This window comes from Bombus vancouverensis, chromosome 9 (genome assembly GCF_051014615.1).
Source record: "Bombus vancouverensis nearcticus chromosome 9, iyBomVanc1_principal, whole genome shotgun sequence".
NCBI classification, from domain to species: Eukaryota; Metazoa; Arthropoda; class Insecta; order Hymenoptera; family Apidae; genus Bombus; species Bombus vancouverensis.
In genome coordinates, this window is record NC_134919.1 from 10897692 (window position 1) to 10919132 (window position 21441).

The following is a 21441-nucleotide window of genomic DNA, read 5'->3' on the forward strand; positions in this document are numbered from 1 at the left end:
CATAAACAAGCATACGTTAATTTTTTTTAGTTTACCTCAATTTAATATGAATAATTCCGCCTAAAAGTATGAAATCTTCATAAAGTCGTGTAAAAAATATATAACTGCTATTATAATAAATGCATTTATGTTGAATTGGGAGTTTCTTCACCTTTTCCCAAATTTTTAACAAGTATCCGTTTGACAAGCCTTCCAAAAAAATGTAGGATTTTTCACAATTTTCTATAGCGAAACCCGTTAAAATATGCTTTAACATACCCTGTGTCTGTATCATAAATAACATCAAAAAATCATATCAACTAACTAAAACTGATAAGTATGTATGACAATAGAAGAATATATAAAAAGTGGTAAGAAAATCAAACTACAATTATACTTCAAAATTTTACTTTTAAATTATTGTCTTCTATTGAAGATTCGTAAATGGTCAGTAAGTTGGAATTATGAAGAGATACATCTTTCAAAATATCATTAGCTAATTTCAAATCGTTCAAATTGAAAAATATTCTATTGAATATATTTTCATGTCGAATGATCTTCTTTTGAATTATTCGCAAATCACACGTTGCACGAATTTTAATTTTCATCGATGTACTGTACGATGTAAAAGTATCTGAAGCAAGAGGTGAATTCTTCCACAAAATTTTCTTTCTCTCATCATCTGTATAGTCAATATTGGTAGCAAATATGTTGCAAGGATGAATCAAGTCATTTGTCAATTTTACTTCCCAAAATCCTCTCAAAAGATCAGATACATCAAATTTAGCAATTCCTAGTAAAAATTCCTCTTTCGTGACTGCTTTAGATGATTTTGATACCGATTTATCATGGTCAGGTCGGTCAGAAATTGAGGGTTCAATAATTCGTACGCCAATTACCTAATTACAAAAGTTGATACGTTCTTAAATTATTTCGCTCATTATACATATATACAAGATTCTAATCACCTGGACAGTAAGAAATTTTGTTGTAAGAAAATTAACCAATTCTTTCGGTTGAAATTCCTCACAGAGGAAGCACTTAACAAATTCGAAATACATGATTCTATTTGGAATATAGCATGGTGTGACAATCGTATGATCTACGAAAAGAATTTTCATATATATACACTTGAAACCGTTTTCAATCACTATATTGGCCGGGAAATTCGATAACTGTTCCAATTTGATCGATATAGGATTCAAATTCATGCGTAATTGCTTGTTTGTTAAAATATTTTGACACTGTGCGTACATCAAGATCGATGAAATACATGGTAGTTGTGGTGTTCGGTTGTAACTAGTAATTGTACCCATATCTGAAAATAAAATTATTATTTTTTATTCGGAACTAGTGTAAAATTATTATTTCAATTTATACTGAAGATACAATTATAGATCATAGGTCTTTTAAATAGCATAATATTTAATTCTCTATGATATTCTGGAAACTGAATATTATTTTTATATTTTAATTTGATGATAAGTAAGGTTTTTTCTATATAACAAATTATATAAATTGTAAATTGCATATTGGTGATTTTAAGCGTCGATGTGTAATGCAAAAAAATTTCACTTTCGAACAATTACAATAAGAACTTACAAATATGCTGCGTGTGACCAGTAAAAGTAAGTACATATGTATACGAATAACAATACATGTATATATATATAATTAAACAGCGACTTGAAATTATTTGGAAAAAGATAGTAGAAATTTTAGGGATAACGACAACGACGAGAAACCAGACATTGGATTGACTTTAAATAAATCTGATCACAGGAGAGAAGAAGGTGAAAGATCTTTCTAGTAAAATAATTGTAAGGAAAAGCACAACAGTTATGCTAGAACTTCGTAGTTGAATTTATGTTCAAATTTGCCCATAAAAGGACAAGGATTCCAGCCAAAACATGATAATATTTAATATGTAATACAATTATAGATTATAAAAATTAGACGAAAAATGAATCAAATAGTTATAGCGTGAAAAATTATCAGTGTAAGTGTAAAAGAACGTGAAACTTTAAACGTTTCAAACGAAGCCAAAAGTTGAAACAGTCTTTAGTTTTCAGTATTATGGAACTTTATAAGAGTAAGTGGCAGACATTTGAGGGTGTCACAAATTACTACACTGTATCGTGAATCAGAGGGATCGAATGATTCCACAGGGCGCAGAGAAGGAATATTCTCCATAAAGTCATCAATGAAGACGTTCAAAAACTGTAAATGCATTGTATATTAAATTAAATTTTACTAAACATTAATTTTACATTAGATTACATACGATAAATATAGTATCTATAATTACAATATATATATAAAAATCACGCATAATAGAAATATAATAAGCAATAAAAAATTTACAATAATGAGCGTTGTTCACTAAATATATTCTACCAGGAACTTTTATCTATTTAGATAGTCAAGGTTACATTTACAGCAAAGACAATACGTATCACATTACGAAACAAGCAAACGAAAAAGCAATTCTTTATAGAATTAACGTAAACTATGTGAACAATAATTGGAAATATAATTACAAACTATTTAAGATAGATCAAAATGACTCGCACCGGCGTGACATAAAAAGATGTCGGCCGTACGAATGATTGTTAAAAAGAAAACTACGCTACATATTATTAATAAATAACTAAATAAAATACGCATACTAAGTTACGCTATATATTCTCGAAAAATAAGGACGCGAGACGTAAAAATCCTCGTTAGTACAGTGGTCAGTATCCCCGCCTGTCACGCGGGAGACCGGGGTTCGATTCCCCGACGGGGAGTTTCCAACTTTTGCTCATACTTTCTTTTTTCTTATAATCCTATTTTATTTTAAAAATAAGTTACTTCATATTCTATTTGGATATACTTCAAAGTATTGTGCAAACTACAAATCAAAGACAAAAATAACTACCTCATGTATAAATGCATTTCTTATATTCTATTATATAAAGTATAAGTTAATATACGGATTTTATGTACAGTTAACTTATAATTAGTCATTTTAGACCTAATAAATCAACTGTAGTCGACAAGTTTTACATTACTCCAGTATATGAACTAGAAATTTGATTATATATTTCCTGTGTCACATTCTACAAACAAAAGAAGTCATAGACTAAGTAAAATGCTCCTTTAATGCCTAAAATTACCTTGTAAACTCCTTCATTATTTAAAACCCTTCTAAATACTGTATTAATTCCGATACAATAAACATTCGTTTTCAGAAAAGAGTGGTCAGTATCGCAAGTACACATCGAAAAGCTGAGGATCTTAGAGCAGGTGTAACGAAGCAGCACGACGTGCAAACCAAATATGGTCCGTGCACCCTCTTGCGAGGGAGAGAATAAGCGAATTAATTAGAGCCAACTATCATAAGGTCTAGTAATTCGCCGTTCGCGAGCCCTATGTTACTCGTGAAGACGAAAGATGGTTCAGATAGATGATTGGTAGATTTTCGCGAGAACCAAATAAAAATACGGTCGCGAATCAAGTCGCGAGATTGCAAAAGCAAGATATTTTATTAGTCTGGACTAGGGTATTAGGGTTTTTCCCAACATTCCGGACGGGAAATCCCGCTGTCCTTCCATCTCCGACATATATATATATATATAAATAGATAGATAGATATATACTTTGCAAGAAGAATTTCGTAAATTTATGTGTGCACTAAGTGATACTAAGTTATTTTTATAATATAGATATTTTCGAAAAGTACAAAATTATAAAAATTTTCATCAGTATATTAGTCAGTGCAGGAATTACAATTTAAATGAAGTATAATCGCAAGGTCCTCGGTAGTATAGTGGTCAGTATCCCCGCCTGTCACGCGGGAGACCGGGGTTCGATTCCCCGCCGGGGAGAAAATTTTTTTTTTTTTCTTAGCCATAATATTTCTTAAACAAGCCATTTATTATTCCTATACAAAAATTAGTATGTGATCTCAACTTAATGTAATATATATCCCATCTCAATCCTTTTCTTTCTTTGCTATGTTACTGACACCGAGTTTATAGTATTTTTTTGCCATTTTTCTATACAAAAATCATGACTAAGGTATAAACGATTGCGTTTACTATAACGTAAATATTGTAACATTAAGTGCAATATATAATAGACAAATATATAAATAATGCAAATAAACCTCTTCTAATCTATAATTTTCTGTTACGTTAGCTGTTATACTTTCTGACAAGTTTATTGCTGACCTTGTAAATATAATTATTGTGAATAACAATTAATAGCATTAATTACGTATATAAGTACATAAATTACGTTTAGTTCCTACATTATAGAGCCTTTAATCTGCTGGAAAATAAATCTAACAATTATAAATTATAAACTACGTATAAAATGTAAAAATTACCAGAAAACAAGGCTTCGGCGGGTAAACATATCTCATATGTATCTATTCTGTGTTTTTGATTTTCCTTCTCATTTTTTTTAATTTGGTTCTGTCGAGTAGATCTTTTAGTTTGTTTTGGCGACGATTTCCTTTCATTCTCAATCGAATTTGTGGCAATAAATTCAAGCTTTAAAGATTCAGGTGGAAAACGTCCTTTTCTCAACATTTTCCGAAATATATATTCATGTATACTATCTAATGAATTTTTTTTTTAAATATGAATAATATTAATACAAATTTTTTAATTTTTATTTTGTTATGAATCTTTCCTTTTAAAATTCTTATTTATACAGTATTCTACAAGTTATTTCTTTATATAAAAATTGTATTTTTTTAATATGTACCTGGTATTACATCAAGATATGTAGTAATACTAAAATCACCATAAATTTCATCTGTAATTATTATGGGTTGTGGAAGTGGAGGAGTTGAAGGTTTAACAGAATTGGAATGATACAAATTAAGAGGATATATTTCAAGAAATTCTTCCTGCCCCACATTAATGGATTTATCATCCATATAAAATCCTTTTACTTGATCTTTTTTAGCTCTATGAAATAAATATAGGAAATGAATAAGCTAAAACAATAATAGTATGTTGTACAACTAAATATATTATTGCATGAATAATTTAATGACAACCCAATGTAAGCATTCTTTAGCATCTTTAATTAAATAGTACAAAATTGTTGGAAATATATAAAAAGTCACTAAAAGAAACTATATAATTATCATGATATAATTAAAAATGTAATTTCATAATTATTAAACACATGTATTGGAATATTATTGATTTGAAATATTGTATTTCAATTAATTGTTACTTTAAAATTTGCGTACATACATCGAGTGTGACTTACCTTTCAAAAAATTTGTGTTTTCCACAAAATATATGACAATTAATTACATAGTTAAAAAAGTTTTTTAATTGCATTTCATTTAAGTGAACTAAATGATGAATAGAAAATATGACCCAACATGTATCTTTATTTATTGGACATGGTATTGATCTTAAACAAAAATCATCATTTTCAGTATAGATCTATAAAGAAAGATAAAGAAAGCTATATTATGTTTGAATTTTAACGTTGGATTCTAGTATTTATAGCAAAGGAAACATTTGTAAATTGTAATAGATGAATTTTCTATTTATAAATAAAGTTATTGTTAATGACTACTAATTTATTATAAGAATTACTCAAAATTTTTAATAGCGCAAAAAAGTAATTTCTCTAGTATTGTATATATATTGTAAAGTAAAATTTATTGAAATGTCTACATACAGTACTTGTTTATTAAAATATTAAAGAGTTCGACATATATATATTGTATATATATAAATTTTTATAATATTTCTCTATATATTAAAAGAAAATGATGTACCTTCGTTGCTTTTTCCCAACAACGACAATCAAATTTAAAATTATAATTTGGGAAAAGTTCATATTCCACGTGTATTTCGGCTAATATTTGACCTACATATATAACATTCTTCGAAGATTCTGTAATTTCAGATGTATCCTTACTTATTTCCTTTTCTTTACGTTGACGTATTATTTTCTTTTTAACCTTATCTTTAACTACATTTTTATCATTTTCAATATTTGAATTGGGTTTAGTAGAAATTGAGAATCCAAATGTTAGTATAAGATGCATTACAATTTGGTATTAATTATTTTATTACTATCATTCATTAATACGCTGTACTCTTTAGTTTATTTTAATTTAAGCTTCTCTCAGTATCAATATTCCTCTTTAAATGACAGATTTCGGTGAATTCTATGTATAATATGCACTTGTAAATTCCTCTTATTATATTAAATATTTCTTATTATTGATATAATTATATTTGTCCATATTGTTTTAATTATTATATAGTTTAAACTAAAGGTCTATAATAAAAAGATAGTTATAACATTTAGTAGATTTAAACTGTGATGAATTAAATTTATAAAAGATTTTTATGAGATATTTGAAGGTATAGAGACATACAAAATATGTGAAAATATATAAACTATTTAAAGTAAAGTGTATTTAATAAGTAAAACAAATCTCTATTTGGGATCGATTTCTTTAATTATTATAGTAAAAATATGATTATGCATATATTGTAAACATTTGCAATTTATATATAATCAGTTGAAAGAATTTGGAATAAAATAAAAAATAAAATTTTATCTATAAGATTAACATCTAATTATTGAATATATCCAACAATGATCATTATAAATAAATAATTACTTAAATAGATTAATTGTAGTTCCCGCTGAAGGATTTCGGGATTCAATATGGCGATTGGATTCTGATTCGGGTAGAAACATAGCGTCGGAAGGATAACATTATCGAAGGAAGTTTCTTTATAATTTTGTACAGTAGTTAAATAATTCACTAAGAGACTTCAAAATATAAATATGAAATAGCATGTACACTATTATGATATATAATTATCATGTATATTATAAACTTTTAATTTTTATATGTTAATAGTAATATATTTAAAGATTATTAAATTTTATATATGTATATACATATAACTAAAAAGTGAAGAAAACTTGTGCCAAGAATGTCTCAGGAGGACGATGTAGGATTTTTATATAAAACAATGAGTAAGTTGAGGAAACAATTTGTTAAAATATTTAATATTATAAACAAACATAAATAATCGTTTTTTATAACACATATTATTGAAATTTTTGTTCCAATTTTTTTTTTTTAAGTTTCTAAATAATTTTAACTGTAATCTTTTCTTTCTTCTTCCTATTTCACAATATTAATTTAGAATCTAAACAAAATCAATTAAAGATATAATGCTATACAAAACATGTTTACATTTTAATTCTATGTATGCATTCTGTTTAAACATACATGCTTAATTGAAATAAATATAAAAATCTAGTTTAATTAATAAGTAAATTAAATTTGAAATAATAAATTGCACAATTTTATTAATTTTACAATATAAATATATTATAAGCTTACGTTAACACACATTTTTCTCTCTAAAATATTATGATATTTCCTTTTTTAATTTTTTATTTAAAAAATAATTAATGCTTTAATACCAGCTTATTTAAAACGATGAACAAAAATAAAAGAATACATAAAATAGTTATCGTAATCGTAATACACGAAACCGGCGTCGTATATTACGCATACGTCAGTATTTTACATTGACGATTTGATGAATTCGATGCATAGTGGAAGACATTTAAAAACTATATAGCGGTATATGAATGTGTCAGAATCTTTAAAAGAAATATTAAGTTTGTGTGAAAAAAAGTATGAAATTTTACCATTGAAATTAAACAAAAGTGTTGCTTTAAGAGTAATATGACTAGCATTTGTACGTATTTACCGTGAATTAAGTACATAACCTAAAATTAATTTTTTATACCTTTTTGGGAGTGCATATCCCTCGGATTAAGTATGTTGTTGATAGAAAAATGTTTATTGTTGTATTTTATTCCTTTTGATGAAACATTTAACAAATAAGTAACAAATTATTATATAAAATAATTCTTTTTAGTTGAAAGGGATCCAAAAAAGAGGAGGGTTAAGCCTGTAGGATCAGCACAATCTTTACTTGATTTTGATTTAGGTGAAAGCTCTGATGATAGTGATTTCAGAATTGAGGATCACTGTGAAGAATCTGATGACGATTCCGTGGATTCTAATGATATTGGAAAAGGTAAAATATACTGATGATGACCTTTAAATATAATATTATGAACATTTGTTTTGAAATTAACTAATATAAATTTGTTTACATTTATGAAAGAGGAAGAAGATGTATCGGAGCAATCTGATGACTCTTTGGAAGATCCATTACTGAAAAAAAAGGAAAATCCTAACTTGACTGTTGGAGATGTAATTGAACAAGCTAGACAACAAGCATTAAAAGGAGGTTCACTTGAAGATAAATTAAATAAAATGTTAATTTGTTGTGGTTGCTTAGGAGACAGAAGTGATGATGTTAATGAAATTGTTGAATGTGATGGATGTGGTGTTAGTGTGCATGAAGGTAAACATTTTTAACATTTTAATTTGTAATTTAAATTTTATTTATAATCATAAATATTGATAAGTAGCTGGTAAAAATAATGTTTAAATTAAATTTATTTAAGGATGTTATGGTGTATCTGATGTAGAAAGCTTTTCAAGTACTGATTCTTTATGTCAGTCAGCACCATGGTTTTGTGAAGCTTGTAGTGCAGGAATTGAAGATCCATCCTGTGAACTTTGTCCTAATAAAGGTGGAATTTTTAAAGAGACTGATGTAGGTAAATGGGTACATTTAGTATGTGCACTTTATGTACCTGGTGTTGCTTTTGGGGAGGTACACAAACCTTTAATTTTTGTTAAATATGGGCTAAGATTATTTCTAGGTATACATATACATATATATGTTTATTTAGGTTGATCGCTTATCAAGTGTAACACTGTTTGAAATGGCTTATAGTAAATGGGGAGCAAAACAATGTTCTTTATGTGAAGATGCACGTTTTGCCCGTACTGGTGTGTGCATAGAATGTGATGCAGGGATGTGTCATACATATTTTCATGTCACTTGGTAAGAATCAGTTGTAAATACAATTAAACTATTCAATATAAATAAAAACACAGTACAACAAGTTTGGAATCAACATAAAAGACATATTGTTATGTTTTTGTAGTGCGCAAAGAGAAGGACTGTTATCTGAAGCCCATAGTGAAGAAGTTGATCAAGCTGACCCATTTTATGCACATTGTAAACTTCATTCTGATAAAACACTTGTTCGTAGACGTAGACGCAATTGGTTGGCGTTACAACTACGAGCGCAATATCGACAACAATTATTAAAACAACCTAATCATTTAGATACTGAAGAACAGCGTAGAATACAAAGAAAATTAGCAAAACATAGACATAAATACTTGGCTCATAAAGCCTCTAGGCCACCACCATGGGGTATGTTAATTAACTACATACGTTAATTAAGCATAAAATATTACATAAAATACTTATGTATTATTTCCAGTGCCAACACAAAAAATGCCTCGATTATTAACTACTTCAGCTTCGGCTTGCCGGCAGCTAGCAAGAAAAGCTGAACTTATGGGTGTTGATACTGCTGCATTGGAAGCTCAAGAAGCACAACTTGTAGCTTTGGTTGATGTTAGGAAGAAGTGGCATATTCCACCTGCTTTTAGTGTAGAATTCATTGGTTATTATTTAGATCGCAATTTGCGAGTCACATCTATGAAAAGGCGACTACAAGAACTCCTTGATATTAATTCTCAATTGCTTAACGAACAACAAAGATTAGATAGAAGATATGACGAAGTAATGAAAGATAATGAAGAACAGATCCGAATAAATGTAACAATAAAAGAAAAGATAGAAATGTATCACCAAGTGCTTCAGAGTAGTGGTTATGTGAAACCTCTTCCACAAATAACTGATTTAGCAAAACCAAGAATAGCGCCAACTTTAGGTAAGTTAGATCTTAAATATACTGTACAAAAAGAAACAGATATATCATGATTTTTAAATAGGTACAGGTTTAGGTGTACCTACTGCAGCGGCTTTGAAAATGGGTGTTGGTTTTCCTTTACCTGTTGGTAAAGGAACAGAAGGAGTACGCGAAGGTAGAGTGTTAAGCAGTCAAGCACAAGATCAAAATCATAAGGGCGAACTGACATTAAGGCATCAATGTGGAATATGCAGGAGATCTACAAATCAACATCTACTTGCAAAGTGTGACACATGTCATCTTCATTACCATTTATCATGTCTTAGTCCACCTTTATCACGTATGCCGAAAAAAACGAAACTTATGGGATGGTATGTATATTATGTCTATATAAATAATGATGTATTCTATTTATTAATTATTTACTATATAAATACAATGTATACAATATTTTCCAATGTAGGCAATGTTCTGAATGTGACAAAGAATCTTCTGGGTCAGAAGTTGAACGTGTTGATACCTCAGCCCCACGTAAATTAAGGCATTGTAAAGATGATTTGAATTTAACATCAACACCAACACCACTACAAGAAGTACAATTACCTACAACGCCAACAACGCCTAGTACATCCAAAAATTCTTCTGACAATCTTAATAGTATAACGAATGCAACCACGCCTGACACACCTACAACACCAAAAGTAAATACATATTGTTAAATGTTCTTTCGAAAAAATTTGTTTTCTTATATTATATATATAAAGAATATATATATATTATATTAGGTTGGCAATTAAGTGATTGCGAATTTTGTCAATACTACCTAATGACAAAATCCGCAATCACTTAGTTGCCAAACCAATATATATATTCTGTTGTCTAATATATAGGTAACTATAAAACCAGTTGGACCACAACCTCCGTCTTCAACTCCCATTCAATCAAGTGAGCCAATATATAATCAACAACCTATTAATAATGTGACAATAACAAGAGAAGGTTCGCCTGAATATATGGTAGCTTCAGCAGATGGTACAGAATCTGTTTCACAGAGAAGCGCAAAAAAAAGAAGAAGGTATGTAAAATATGTATATCTTCATATAAATATGAACCATAACATTTTTTCAAATTTTATTAGGGAGAAACATAAAAGATATACGCCTGATCCAATTACGGGTATAAAGCAAAGGAAACGCAAACATAAGAGAAAAAGTCTTGATGTGGAAAATCCTGAAGGACAAAGTCAACCAGAAATTCATAGAAGAATTACAATAAAGGTATTCATTTTGTAGCTATTCATAAACTTTAGTGCTGTAATATGTGTATGTGCATATATATATGTATGTATGTATATCACCTCATAATTATTTTATTAAATAGATAAAACCAATTCCAAGACCAGAAGGAGATGTAGCATCAGAATCAAGTCCACAAATGTTTGTTGCCACATCTACTAGTACTGAAATTACATCACCACCGCCATTACCTAAACTACCACCACCTCCACCTGTTCCACCTTTACCTTCAAATACTGTTCCTGTAACAGCAAATGTATCTACTAATAATACAAATAGTAGAACATCTACAGGAAATGGAAAAAGAGGAAAAGATACAGACCTTTTAACACATTGCAATGTCTGTGATATGTCTGGTACCAGTCAAAATCTCGTCATGTTAGTTTACATAAATACATCAAATATTTATTTCTTAAATATATGCTGGACATATGAATTCATCATTTTTCGTATCTCAGGTGTGATGAATGTAAAAAATGCTACCACTTCACCTGTCTTGATCCACCAGTTAAAAAATCACCCAAAAGAAGAGGCTATTCGTGGCATTGTGCGGACTGCGATCCTAGTGTAAGTTAATCAAGTTTTGTTGTTTACATTTATTGCAACATTAACCCAAAATATACTGTTAAGGTACTTTTTATTTAGTCAACACAAGAAAAAATAAACCAAAGATCGATTTATAGATAGTGAATCATAATTCATAGAATATCTAGATACTACTAGTATGTGACAAAATATGAAGTACTTTAATATAAAATTTATGTGAATTATGAATTCTCTCAATAATTTTAAAATAAATAGAACAAACAGTCTTATTAATAACTAGTTGCTAACATTAACTAATTATTTTCAGTAAAAGCTGTGCCATCTTTATTTATTGAATAATCAAATACAACGTTCCATTTACGAAATATCGAATGGCAATTAGTTATTAATACGAAAAAAAAAACTTAAAATCTCACTTTTGTAAGAAAATGGGAACAATTCTTCATAAAAGATGGATAATACACCTACACTTCGTATAATTTCGAAGCAGCCAAAGCAACAAATTAGGCTAAAACTTATTTATGGATACTTTTATCTTTGATCTAAAATTGTCACTAGGAATATATCTTGAAGCTAATTTAATTCAATAAAAGAAAGAATCTGTAATAGTAAAAATATTTCTTTCATTTCAGGCCTCTGAATCTGAGACTTAATATCAACAATTTTATGTCTGCAGCTATAATTCTACGTTCAAACAAATTAAGACATTGAATATTGTTTTTTGTAAAAATACAGAATATAGATAAAATTTTCCTCTAATCATAAAAATCTCTTGAAAATACATACTGCAAATTTCACTGTTAAATATACATTAAAATTTCTGCATATATTTAGTGAAGTTTTTAGTATTTATTTTCAATGGGTTATTCTGCCTAATTTTAAATTTTTATTTCTAAATATGCATATATGTGTATATATATTTTTGTTTCTACATATGTACATATATACGTGTGTGTGTGTGTACTTAATATTCATCAAGAATCCTACATACACATATATTTTCGAAGGTAAGAAACAGTTAAAAAATCATACAATTTTAGAACCTCTTTTGATACTTATGATAAGATTTAGTAATTATTAATATAAGTTCTACAAAACATATTAAGACAAATTTGATTTTCAATTATATATATGTATAATATTTTTTTATATTACAAACAAATTACATTACATTTACATTAAAAATAAATTAACATTAATTTCGAAAGTTACATTGAAGTAAATAATATTTTCGTCCTATTTCTTCCAGATATATAACCATTACAAAAATTAAGAGCACTCATAGTACGTTTACCTTGTACAGTTACTTGCTTTGCAGAAACATAAGTGTTTTCTTTACATTTTATAATCAATGCATTATTCTTTTTACTATACATCACGGTTCCTATAAACACAAAATATTGATAAATATATATATTCACTAATAATCTAATATTTTAAATACTTTATTTAATATTCTAATATCAAAAAGTATACATAAAATTACAAATTTACCTGGTTCTGCTCCTTCGAGGTTTGTTACTATTGATTCTGATTCAATTTTTTGAACGTCAAATAACTTTATTTTTGCATTTTGAAATGAAGTAGTTAAAGGGTATAAACCCACAAGCGCACGATGTAAGTTATAAACATTTGTTGCAGACATTTTATTCCAATTAACTAAAGATATTTTTGACGTTATTTTTGGTGCTGAAAATTATATTGATCTATACTTTATAATGCATGCATCATTATAATCCGATAATTTATCCATGATAAAATATACAAGATGATTTATGTGAAGCTGTTAAAAACTATTTTCTTTGGTACCAACATTACAGATATATTTGCTTTCCTTTGTGTGTAACATTTAATAAAATGGCTCTCAATGTAGAATATGCTTACATTTGCTAAATTTAAATTCTTTGTGGCTGGTAACTTTTGTAACTTTTCAACTGTGTAAAAAGTAATGAAAAAATAAATAAAAAAGAATATTTCAATCAAATATTATTAAATCCAACAATAGCTAGCTATATATGATAAAATATTAATGTCATCCTATTTGAAAAAATTGAGAGCTGAGAATTCTCCTTTTGCAAAAGCTGTTGTGCCTAAAATAATTAGTCCTCTGTTCCATTTTAATTAAAAAGAAAAATAAGCCAGAACTTGCAATAATTTTTAAGAAAACAGCTTGTAATACTTTATGACTCATTTTGTATATTTACCATATGTTACGTTTTCTTCATCTTGAGGTCTTGCAGATTTTAATAATTCTAATAAATTTTCAAAAGTTTCTTCTAAAAGATTTGCACCAAGTTTTGCTAATTTTGTATATAATTCTGGCAGAGTTTCATGTTCATTAATATCTATTGCCTTTTGCAATATTATTTCTCCTATATCAAATCTAAAATAATATTTAATTCAAATAATATTAAATATGTTAGAATATTCTCTTTTTTATACTTGTACAATACAACTTTCTAAATGTTTAAAAATAAATAACAGTGAATTTTACTTTTTTGGCATTATTTTCATTATTGTGACACCAGTTTTTGAATCTCCATTTATTAACGCGTAAATTATTGGAGCTGCTCCTCTCCATCTTGGTAATAAACTACTATGTACATTCAACATGCCTCTATAAAAGAACAATAAATATATGTCAATACGTGAAACATTGATACATAAATAAATTGAAAATTCCAAGAAGATAACTTACAGTGGAAATGCATTTATGATCTTGGATGGTATTAATTGACCAAATGAAACAACTATTCCTATATGAAACTCTGATTTATTAATTTCAACTGGCCATTTATTTACAATAATTTTATTTTCTTTTGCATATTTTGTGACAGAATTTTCCCTTTTTTGATTGACAGTAACAATTTCTAGTCGTTCCACTTCCTTAGATCTACTATACACAAAGATATGTGTATTAAATTTTCAAATTTATAAATATAAATATAAGGTATTTATAAATATAAGGTATAAATGAAAGGCTTATAATATAAAGGTAACAGTATTATTCTTACTATTTGCTATATAAGACTTTCAAACTTTCGACAGCAAATTCATCTGTGCCAAAAAATAATACTTTCCATGCACCACTTTGCTGTTTTTCATGTGATTGACTATAACAAGTATAATGTTTATTATATATTTTTGAATTAAAAGTTAGAAGAAATATTTTAGTTACTTCTTTTAATGAATATAAAAATGGTGCTGTGTTATACACTGCACGGTTGAAAATTAAATACATGGTTATGTTTTCACAATTTATTGGACACCTTCTTAATCACGGAAACATATATATGCTATCTAATCCAAATGTGTTACTGTATTTCAAATAAGATAAAATAATATAATATATACACATATGATATATTCTAATTTAATATTTAATAATTTAATTTAATAATTAAATTATAGCATCAAAATTGTAACATTTTTCTTTGTATCTTTAAGATTGAACTTTCTCGTCTTAACTATATTTTACTCTATGTTACGAGTGCTATGTTAGTTTAATACGCGCGAATTCGAAGTCGCACGATCTTTTCAATTCATTGTTCACTGGGTAAGAGTAAATTGACGTGCAGTTCGATCTATTGTTTCCGTTTACTGTATTACATTATTCCGTAATAAACAAGCTAAATTCGTATATTCTGAACAATGTCACGAATAAGAAGACTTTCTATTCGTGGTATTCGTAATTTTGGCGATCTGAATGATGAAGCTAAGATTCGATTTTCTCGTCCTTTGACACTTATTCTTGGTCCAAATGGTACTGGAAAAACGACAATTATCGAAGCTCTAAAATTTGCTACTTGCGGTGAATTTCCACCTGGTTCAGATCGAGGAAAATTCTTTATTCATGATCCAACTCTATCGGCGGCACCATCGGTATAATATAATATCCATTACATATTACATTATGCATAACTATTTTCATATATTTAATTAGTATAAGTTAAAAGTTTTAAAAATAAACCTAGGTTGTTAAGTTTACAGATATTCTCTTAAAATAATTCTTTTTAAACTTTCTCTTTTTACGCTTTCTCTATGTAATTAATTTATTTTTTTGCATAGATCCGAGGTGTTGTAAAAGCTGAAATAATTGATGCAGCAGGTAATATGTACATAATATGTAGAACGATAGAGTCAACAAAAGGAAATGTGTCAGTGAAATTTAAAACTCTCGATAATGCTTTAAGCAGAATAATGAAAGGTCAAAATAAGGTATGTTCTTTGTAAATATAAATTATATTAATAGAATTAGTAATATACATTAGATATATATTATATAGATTATATTATATATAGAGTATATATTATTTGTATTGAGTATATATTATAAATTATAGGTGTTTTTAATGATGTTTATGATCTTTTGTTTATATAGCCAGTATCAATATCTAATAAATGTGCTAATGTTGATGCAGAACTTACATTAGCAATGGGAGTTTCAAAACCCATTTTGGATTATGTGATCTTTTGTCACCAAGAAGACCTTAATTGGCCTTTCCAAGATGGTAAAAAATTAAAAGAAAAATTTGATGAGATTTTTGATAGTGCTAGATTTAATAAAGCTCTTGAAAACATTATGAAATATATCAAAGATATGAATCAAAAGATGCATATATTGAAAGAGCAAAAACAAAATTGCCAACTTATTGTTAATGAAGTAGTAGATAAAGAAGCAAAGTTTGAAGATAATAAAAAACGATTGGAAGATTCCAAAGCCAAAATTGAGGAATTTGATAAAGAATTAGAACCTGTGCAGCAGAAAATTAAAAAATTTGAAAAATTAGATGCTGATTACAAAAATCTGCAAAACGAAGAAAGTAATGTTTTGATAAATATTAATAACAATTTATTTCATAATTAATTTTTTTATATATAAATATAATTATAGTTATAATTTATAATTTTTGTTTTTATATATATGGTTTCTTTTAGAAAGAAAAAAAGCAGAATATGACATGTTCAAACAACAACTGAATAGATTAGAAGAAGATTTACAATATGTGTTTGAAGGGACTAAAGAAGAATTATTAAAGCAGATAGAATCGCATGATGAAGAATTAATAAAACAAACTGACAAAATAGAAGAGGTATTATTAATATCTATTATTAAACAAAAAAGATGTGGTGAATATTGATTGAACTTTTCTTTGTAAAATATTTAGCTTGAAAAAAGATTAAAAAATATTGCTGGAAAAGAGTCTAGCATATCAAGTGATTTATCTAATGAAAGAGTATCCAATGGTTCTTTAAGACAACAAATTAAAGATCAAGAAAGGAAGGTTAATCTTCGCAATGCAATATTAAATGAAATATTATCTTCTTGGAATCTTGATAACATTGATGCAAATGTATCAGAATTAGGTTTGAATCTAAAAAGATATTAAAAAACAATTTTATGTTTGAACTGACATATATGATCATGTAAAATTAAAAATTTTTTAGAAATAATGGCCCTTACTAGCCGGCTGACTGAAAAGATGGAAGAACTACGGCATTGCGTAGAACAGAAAAGATTGAAAAGAGAAGAAGAAGAAAATGCATTACACAGAGCAATTGATTCTTTACGTAGCAAACATTCAAAAGTAGAATCAGAAAAAAATCTTAAAGAAAGTGAAGTAACACAAACAAAAGAAGAAATTAATAAAATAAAATTGGATATTGTGCAGGTTGTATATTTTTTTCTTCAAAATATTGTCATTTTTATTTTAAATTTGCTTAAGATTTTTTATTTCTAGCTTGGCGCAGCAGCAAGTAAACTAAGTTCCATTGAGTTAAGAATACAAGAAGTACAGAAAAAAGTTCAGGAATTAAATGAAGCAATGGATGTGAATGTTATAAAAAAAGAAGTTGCTAACAAAATTAAGATTCGGAATGAAATGGAAACACTTTTAAATACGGTTGATGAAGAAATAACTTTATTATCGAAACAGAGTATGCAGCAAGCTGAATTAGATTTACATAAATCTACATTGCATTCTAAAGAAAAAGAAATAGAAGAATTAAAGAACAAACGTGAAAAAGAAATAATGACTTTGTTTGATATTAAAGAACTATCCCAAACTAAATTAAAAACTAATCTAGATGTGGTTCAAAAACAATTGGTATTTAAAGATAGTCATTAAATTTACAACCAGAAAGTTTGTGAATTTAGTTGCATAATTCTATTAATTCTAGGCGAATGAAATGGAATCTATTAACCAAGAAATTCAGGCAGAAGAACGTCGAATAACTACATTAGAAACAACAATATCACATATTGAACATGAGCTTCAAAATAAAAAAAGAGAAATAAATTGTGAGCTTAAAATTAAATAACTAAAAATTATATTTATATACCAATCTTTAAACTTATCATTGACAATACATCTTTCTATTTTAGCGGATAAAGAAAAAGTTTCATCAGTTTGTCACTACAAAAGTTTTGATGAGACTTTATTATTACAATCGAAAAAAGTAAAAGATCTTCAAGACAAAAGGGGAATGTATGCTCATCAAAGTGTAGCTTATAAAGAGTATATGAAACAATTAAGAGAAACAAATCCTTCTTGTCCTCTATGCCATAGAGATTTTGACGAACGTGAAAATGTTGTAACTTTATTAAAAGAAATGGAAAGTGAAATGGAAAATCATCCAAATCGCTTGAAGGAATGTGAAAGAGAATTGAAAACACAACAGGAAAAATATGATAAAATGTTGCAATTAAAACCGGTCGTTGAAAAAATAATACAATTAGAAGAGAGTGAATTAGAAAAATTAATGTAAATTTTTTATTGTTTATGTATTTATCTTACTATTTTGTTATAAAATTTATAACGCTACATACAAACAATATTTTAGGAATAGTTTAGAAAAATCAAAAAATAAGTTGAGTATATCTCGAACAACTGTAATGGAATTAGAAACGAAAAAATCTTGTCCTAAAAAAAAATTAGCAATATGCAAAGATATCGTAGGTGATATTATGTTATGGGATACATACATTGATGACATTTTCAAACTGAAACAAACAATTGATAACTTACAGATTCGTATGACTGCTGCAGGTATATTAGAAAAAATTAATTTTTTACCACATTTATAAAGAAATTTATTTATTTATTTCTATAGGCATTAAGACCAAACTTAGCCTTGAGGAAGCTCAAAGTCAAAGAGAAGAGTTGAAAATGTCTTTAAAAAATATTCGCGATAATATTGAAGAATTACAATCTAAAATAAATATGCATAATGAAAAATTAAATAATGCTCGACAAGAACAAAATACATTACAGGAGGAGCAATTAAGGATCCAATCAGATATACAAAAAGTAAAAGAATTGAAGGAAAAACTGGAAACTTTGTACTCAAAAGAAATTTCTCTTTGGAAATCAATTAATATGTTGAAGAAACAAGTAACTATAGCAGAAACCGAATTAAATTCAGAGCTTGAGAAATTAGAAGAAAAGAGGGTATATTTTTAAATTACTTTTTGTATAAGAATATTAGTGCACTTTCATTAAATTTATAATATAAAAAATGTGCAATATATTTCTATTTTAGAAAGATAATTCGGCGAAACTGGAATGTGATAGAAAATTGGTAACAGATGCAGTTAGACGTTTATCTGAATTACAAAGAATACAGGATGAGGTTGATATTTCCATATACAGTAATGTTCCCGAATCTTTAGAAAGCTCTGAAAAGAAAATAAAAGATTATGAAAAGTTGCTTAATGACCTGCTTTGTGAAAAAAGTGATATAGAAACAACGATTAATAAATTAAAGGAAAATGTTACTCGTCAAGAAGTTCGAAAAAGGGAGTTGTCAGATAATCTTGCACTGCTGCAAGTTCAGGAAACAATCAAAAATTTACAACAACAATATTTAAGAATAAAGGAGAAATTAAATGCTATAAATCATTCTCAAGTACTTAACGACTGGAAGAATGTGCAAAGTAGAGAACAAACTATACTCCGTCAGGTAAAGCATTTTATAATTGAAATTTTACATGATCACATATATACTATTTCTTCATACTTCGTATAATTTATGTATTTACCTTTTTTATACTTTAATTGTTTACGAATGCTCTGAAAAATCATTTATTTGCAATATATTTTTATAAATTTATATATTTTTCTAAATTATTTTTAGCAAAATATAATTAAGGGAAATCAAGAAGAATTGGAAAGAACACTGCAGCAATATACGCAAGAACTAAAAAAGGATATATATAGACAAGCTCGTAAAAATTATAAAAGCAAATGCATCGAATTAACGGTAATATACAATACAGAACTTTCAGTTCTTATATTTTATTCGATATTAATAACGTAAATCTTAAATAATTTTTCTTTGTTCTAGGTTATAGAAGAAGCTATATTAAACTTAAAAGCATATAGCAAAGCATTGGATGTGGCTATGATACAATATCATGAAGAGCGTATGGCCACAGTTAATAGAATCATTAAACAGATGTGGAAACTTGTATATACTGGAAAGGATACAACATCAATAGAAATTCATACAGACGCAACCGAAGGGATAGGTAGCACAAGAAGAACATATAATTACAAATTAGTTCAAATGAAACATGGTCATGAAATAGATATGAAAGGTCGTTGTAGTGCTGGTCAAAAAGTAATTTTTAATTTACAGTAATGAAGATAGTAAAATAATGTATTTTATTATTTGTGTACGATCCCACATTTAATTAACAGGTTCTAGCGTCGATAATTATAAGACTCGCTTTAGCAGAAACATTTTGTAAAGATTGCGGGATTCTTGCATTGGATGAACCAACAACAAATTTGGATCAAGAAAATGCTGATAGTCTAGCAGAAGCGTTGGCTACGTATGTTGTAATGAATACTTATTAAAATTATTTTTAATGTATAATTATAATATATAATTTATAATTATATAATATATAATATTATTTATAATATTATATATTATAATATATTATATTATATTATATATTATATATTATATTATATATTATATATATTATATAATATAATTATTATATATATTATATAATATATTATATATATAATATAATATAATATATAATATATACAATAATATAATGTATAATTCGAAACTTTAATGTATTATTTTCATGTTAAAGGGTTGTCAAATTGCGATCACAACATCAGAAAAATTTTCAGTTAATTGTAATTAGTCACGATGAGAAATTTTTATTCAAATTAGCTGAATTAAACAGTAATAAAGGATTTTATCAACTTTACCGTAAGCAAACGTATGTCTATAACAAATACGTATATGTACACATACTATATTTTGCTTGTTCAATTGTAATTTATATATTTTTAGCGGTTACACAGCAATTAGACATTGTCTAGTGAACAGTCAAGATTGTATTGCGTCAGATCCTGTAAAACAAGAATCTGATGAAGAGGAATCGTCTAATGAAGAAAGTGAAGGACGTTTCATCTTACAAGATAAATTACATGAAACAACTTCGCAAAGAAAAGCGCCTAATGAGCAAACACATAAGAAAAGAAGACATATTTCGGATGATGATGCTGATCCTCCTACTGAAAGCGCAACATCAAAAAAAAGATATATATTTCAATAAATTGCTCTTGTATAACTTAAATAAAATATAAATTACTATTTGCATAACTAAAACATAGAATTAAAGATTATTTTTTTTATAAATAGAATTTCTCTTATTATGTATATTACGATTTTGAAGAAATAGTCTATCCATACTTAAATTTCTGTTCTTTGTATAGTGTCATATCGT

General features: G+C 27.3%; 4 protein-coding genes and 2 non-coding genes across 15 annotated transcripts; 4 read left to right on the forward strand and 2 right to left on the reverse strand.

Moving 5' to 3' along the window:
- Positions 1 to 221: 221 nt before the first annotated feature.
- On the reverse strand, positions 222 to 3248 carry LOC117163557 (uncharacterized). The gene is made up of 3 exons (XM_033345939.2): positions 3138 to 3248; positions 948 to 1297; positions 222 to 878 (listed from the first exon to the last, which is right to left on the reverse strand). The coding sequence occupies exons 2-3, from the start codon at positions 1293 to 1295 to the stop codon at positions 378 to 380; spliced, it is 849 nt and encodes a 282-aa protein (XP_033201830.2). The 5' UTR covers positions 1296 to 1297; positions 3138 to 3248; the 3' UTR covers positions 222 to 377.
- TRNAD-GUC (transfer RNA aspartic acid (anticodon GUC)) lies at positions 2697 to 2768 on the forward strand. The gene has a single exon. It is a non-coding gene; the product is annotated as a tRNA-Asp (tRNA).
- A 528-nt stretch (positions 3249 to 3776) lies between the features above and the next one.
- On the forward strand, positions 3777 to 3848 carry TRNAD-GUC (transfer RNA aspartic acid (anticodon GUC)). Its single transcript has one exon. It is a non-coding gene; the product is annotated as a tRNA-Asp (tRNA).
- Positions 3849 to 6720: 2872 nt separating this feature from the next.
- On the forward strand, positions 6721 to 12891 carry LOC117163465 (PHD finger protein 14). 7 transcript variants are annotated; one of them, XM_033345768.2, is made up of 14 exons: positions 6723 to 6996; positions 7917 to 8078; positions 8169 to 8411; positions 8515 to 8726; positions 8806 to 8960; positions 9064 to 9338; positions 9409 to 9864; positions 9926 to 10214; positions 10307 to 10544; positions 10734 to 10918; positions 10982 to 11120; positions 11224 to 11516; positions 11597 to 11705; positions 12317 to 12891. In XM_033345768.2, exons 1-14 carry the CDS (start codon positions 6954 to 6956, stop codon positions 12335 to 12337), a joined length of 2820 nt encoding a protein of 939 aa, XP_033201659.1. In that variant the 5' UTR covers positions 6723 to 6953; the 3' UTR covers positions 12338 to 12891. The 7 variants fall into 7 exon arrangements, with proteins under 7 accessions (XP_033201657.1, XP_033201654.1, XP_033201656.1 ...); XM_033345769.2 differs by lacking the exon at positions 12317 to 12891 and adding an exon at positions 11992 to 12302 and having other exon boundaries at positions 6724 to 6996; XM_033345766.2 differs by having other exon boundaries at positions 6721 to 6996; positions 10734 to 11120.
- LOC117163466 (methionyl-tRNA formyltransferase, mitochondrial) lies at positions 10239 to 15075 on the reverse strand. 2 transcript variants are annotated; one of them, XM_076621690.1, is made up of 9 exons: positions 14699 to 15075; positions 14383 to 14580; positions 14179 to 14301; positions 13889 to 14067; positions 13179 to 13373; positions 12979 to 13068; positions 11461 to 11700; positions 11201 to 11380; positions 10239 to 10530 (listed from the first exon to the last, which is right to left on the reverse strand). In XM_076621690.1, exons 1-7 carry the CDS (start codon positions 14923 to 14925, stop codon positions 11672 to 11674), a joined length of 1041 nt encoding a protein of 346 aa, XP_076477805.1. In that variant the 5' UTR covers positions 14926 to 15075; the 3' UTR covers positions 10239 to 10530; positions 11201 to 11380; positions 11461 to 11671. The 2 variants fall into 2 exon arrangements, with proteins under 2 accessions (XP_076477805.1, XP_033201662.1); XM_033345771.2 differs by lacking the exons at positions 10239 to 10530; positions 11201 to 11380; positions 11461 to 11700 and having other exon boundaries at positions 12796 to 13068.
- rad50 (DNA repair protein rad50) lies at positions 14656 to 21323 on the forward strand. 3 transcript variants are annotated; one of them, XM_076621689.1, is made up of 17 exons: positions 14656 to 14679; positions 15753 to 15902; positions 16066 to 16507; positions 16623 to 16777; positions 16853 to 17051; positions 17133 to 17356; positions 17426 to 17791; positions 17865 to 17985; positions 18070 to 18448; positions 18528 to 18733; positions 18798 to 19135; positions 19227 to 19646; positions 19821 to 19946; positions 20031 to 20306; positions 20387 to 20520; positions 20800 to 20931; positions 21006 to 21323. In XM_076621689.1, exons 2-17 carry the CDS (start codon positions 15798 to 15800, stop codon positions 21268 to 21270), a joined length of 3888 nt encoding a protein of 1295 aa, XP_076477804.1. In that variant the 5' UTR covers positions 14656 to 14679; positions 15753 to 15797; the 3' UTR covers positions 21271 to 21323. The 3 variants fall into 3 exon arrangements, with proteins under 3 accessions (XP_076477804.1, XP_033201462.2, XP_076477803.1); XM_033345571.2 differs by lacking the exon at positions 14656 to 14679 and adding an exon at positions 15184 to 15566; XM_076621688.1 differs by lacking the exon at positions 14656 to 14679 and adding an exon at positions 15184 to 15566 and having other exon boundaries at positions 20800 to 20921; positions 21006 to 21183.
- Positions 21324 to 21441: the final 118 nt, after the last annotated feature.

Coding starts and splice junctions, on each gene's coding strand:
- LOC117163557 (XM_033345939.2), bottom strand. CDS start 1,295: ATGGGTACAATTACTAGTTACAACCGAACACCACAACTACCATGTATT. Junction 879..947: donor CAAAATTTCTTACTGTCCAG/GTGATTAGAATC, acceptor TTTTGTAATTAG/GTAATTGGCGTACGAATTAT.
- rad50 (XM_033345571.2), top strand. CDS start 15,336: ATGTCACGAATAAGAAGACTTTCTATTCGTGGTATTCGTAATTTTGGC. Junction 16,508..16,622: donor AAATCTGCAAAACGAAGAAA/GTAATGTTTTGA, acceptor GGTTTCTTTTAG/AAAGAAAAAAAGCAGAATAT. Junction 20,521..20,799: donor CTAGCAGAAGCGTTGGCTAC/GTATGTTGTAAT, acceptor TTCATGTTAAAG/GGTTGTCAAATTGCGATCAC.
- LOC117163465 (XM_033345763.2), top strand. CDS start 6,954: ATGTCTCAGGAGGACGATGTAGGATTTTTATATAAAACAATGA. Junction 8,961..9,063: donor ACATATTTTCATGTCACTTG/GTAAGAATCAGT, acceptor ATGTTTTTGTAG/TGCGCAAAGAGAAGGACTGT. Junction 9,865..9,925: donor AAGAATAGCGCCAACTTTAG/GTAAGTTAGATC, acceptor ATTTTTAAATAG/GTACAGGTTTAGGTGTACCT.
- LOC117163466 (XM_033345771.2), bottom strand. CDS start 14,925: ATGTATTTAATTTTCAACCGTGCAGTGTATAACACAGCACCATTTTTA. Junction 14,302..14,382: donor ATCATAAATGCATTTCCACT/GTAAGTTATCTT, acceptor GTTCTTTTATAG/AGGCATGTTGAATGTACATA. Junction 13,069..13,178: donor CCTCGAAGGAGCAGAACCAG/GTAAATTTGTAA, acceptor TTGTGTTTATAG/GAACCGTGATGTATAGTAAA.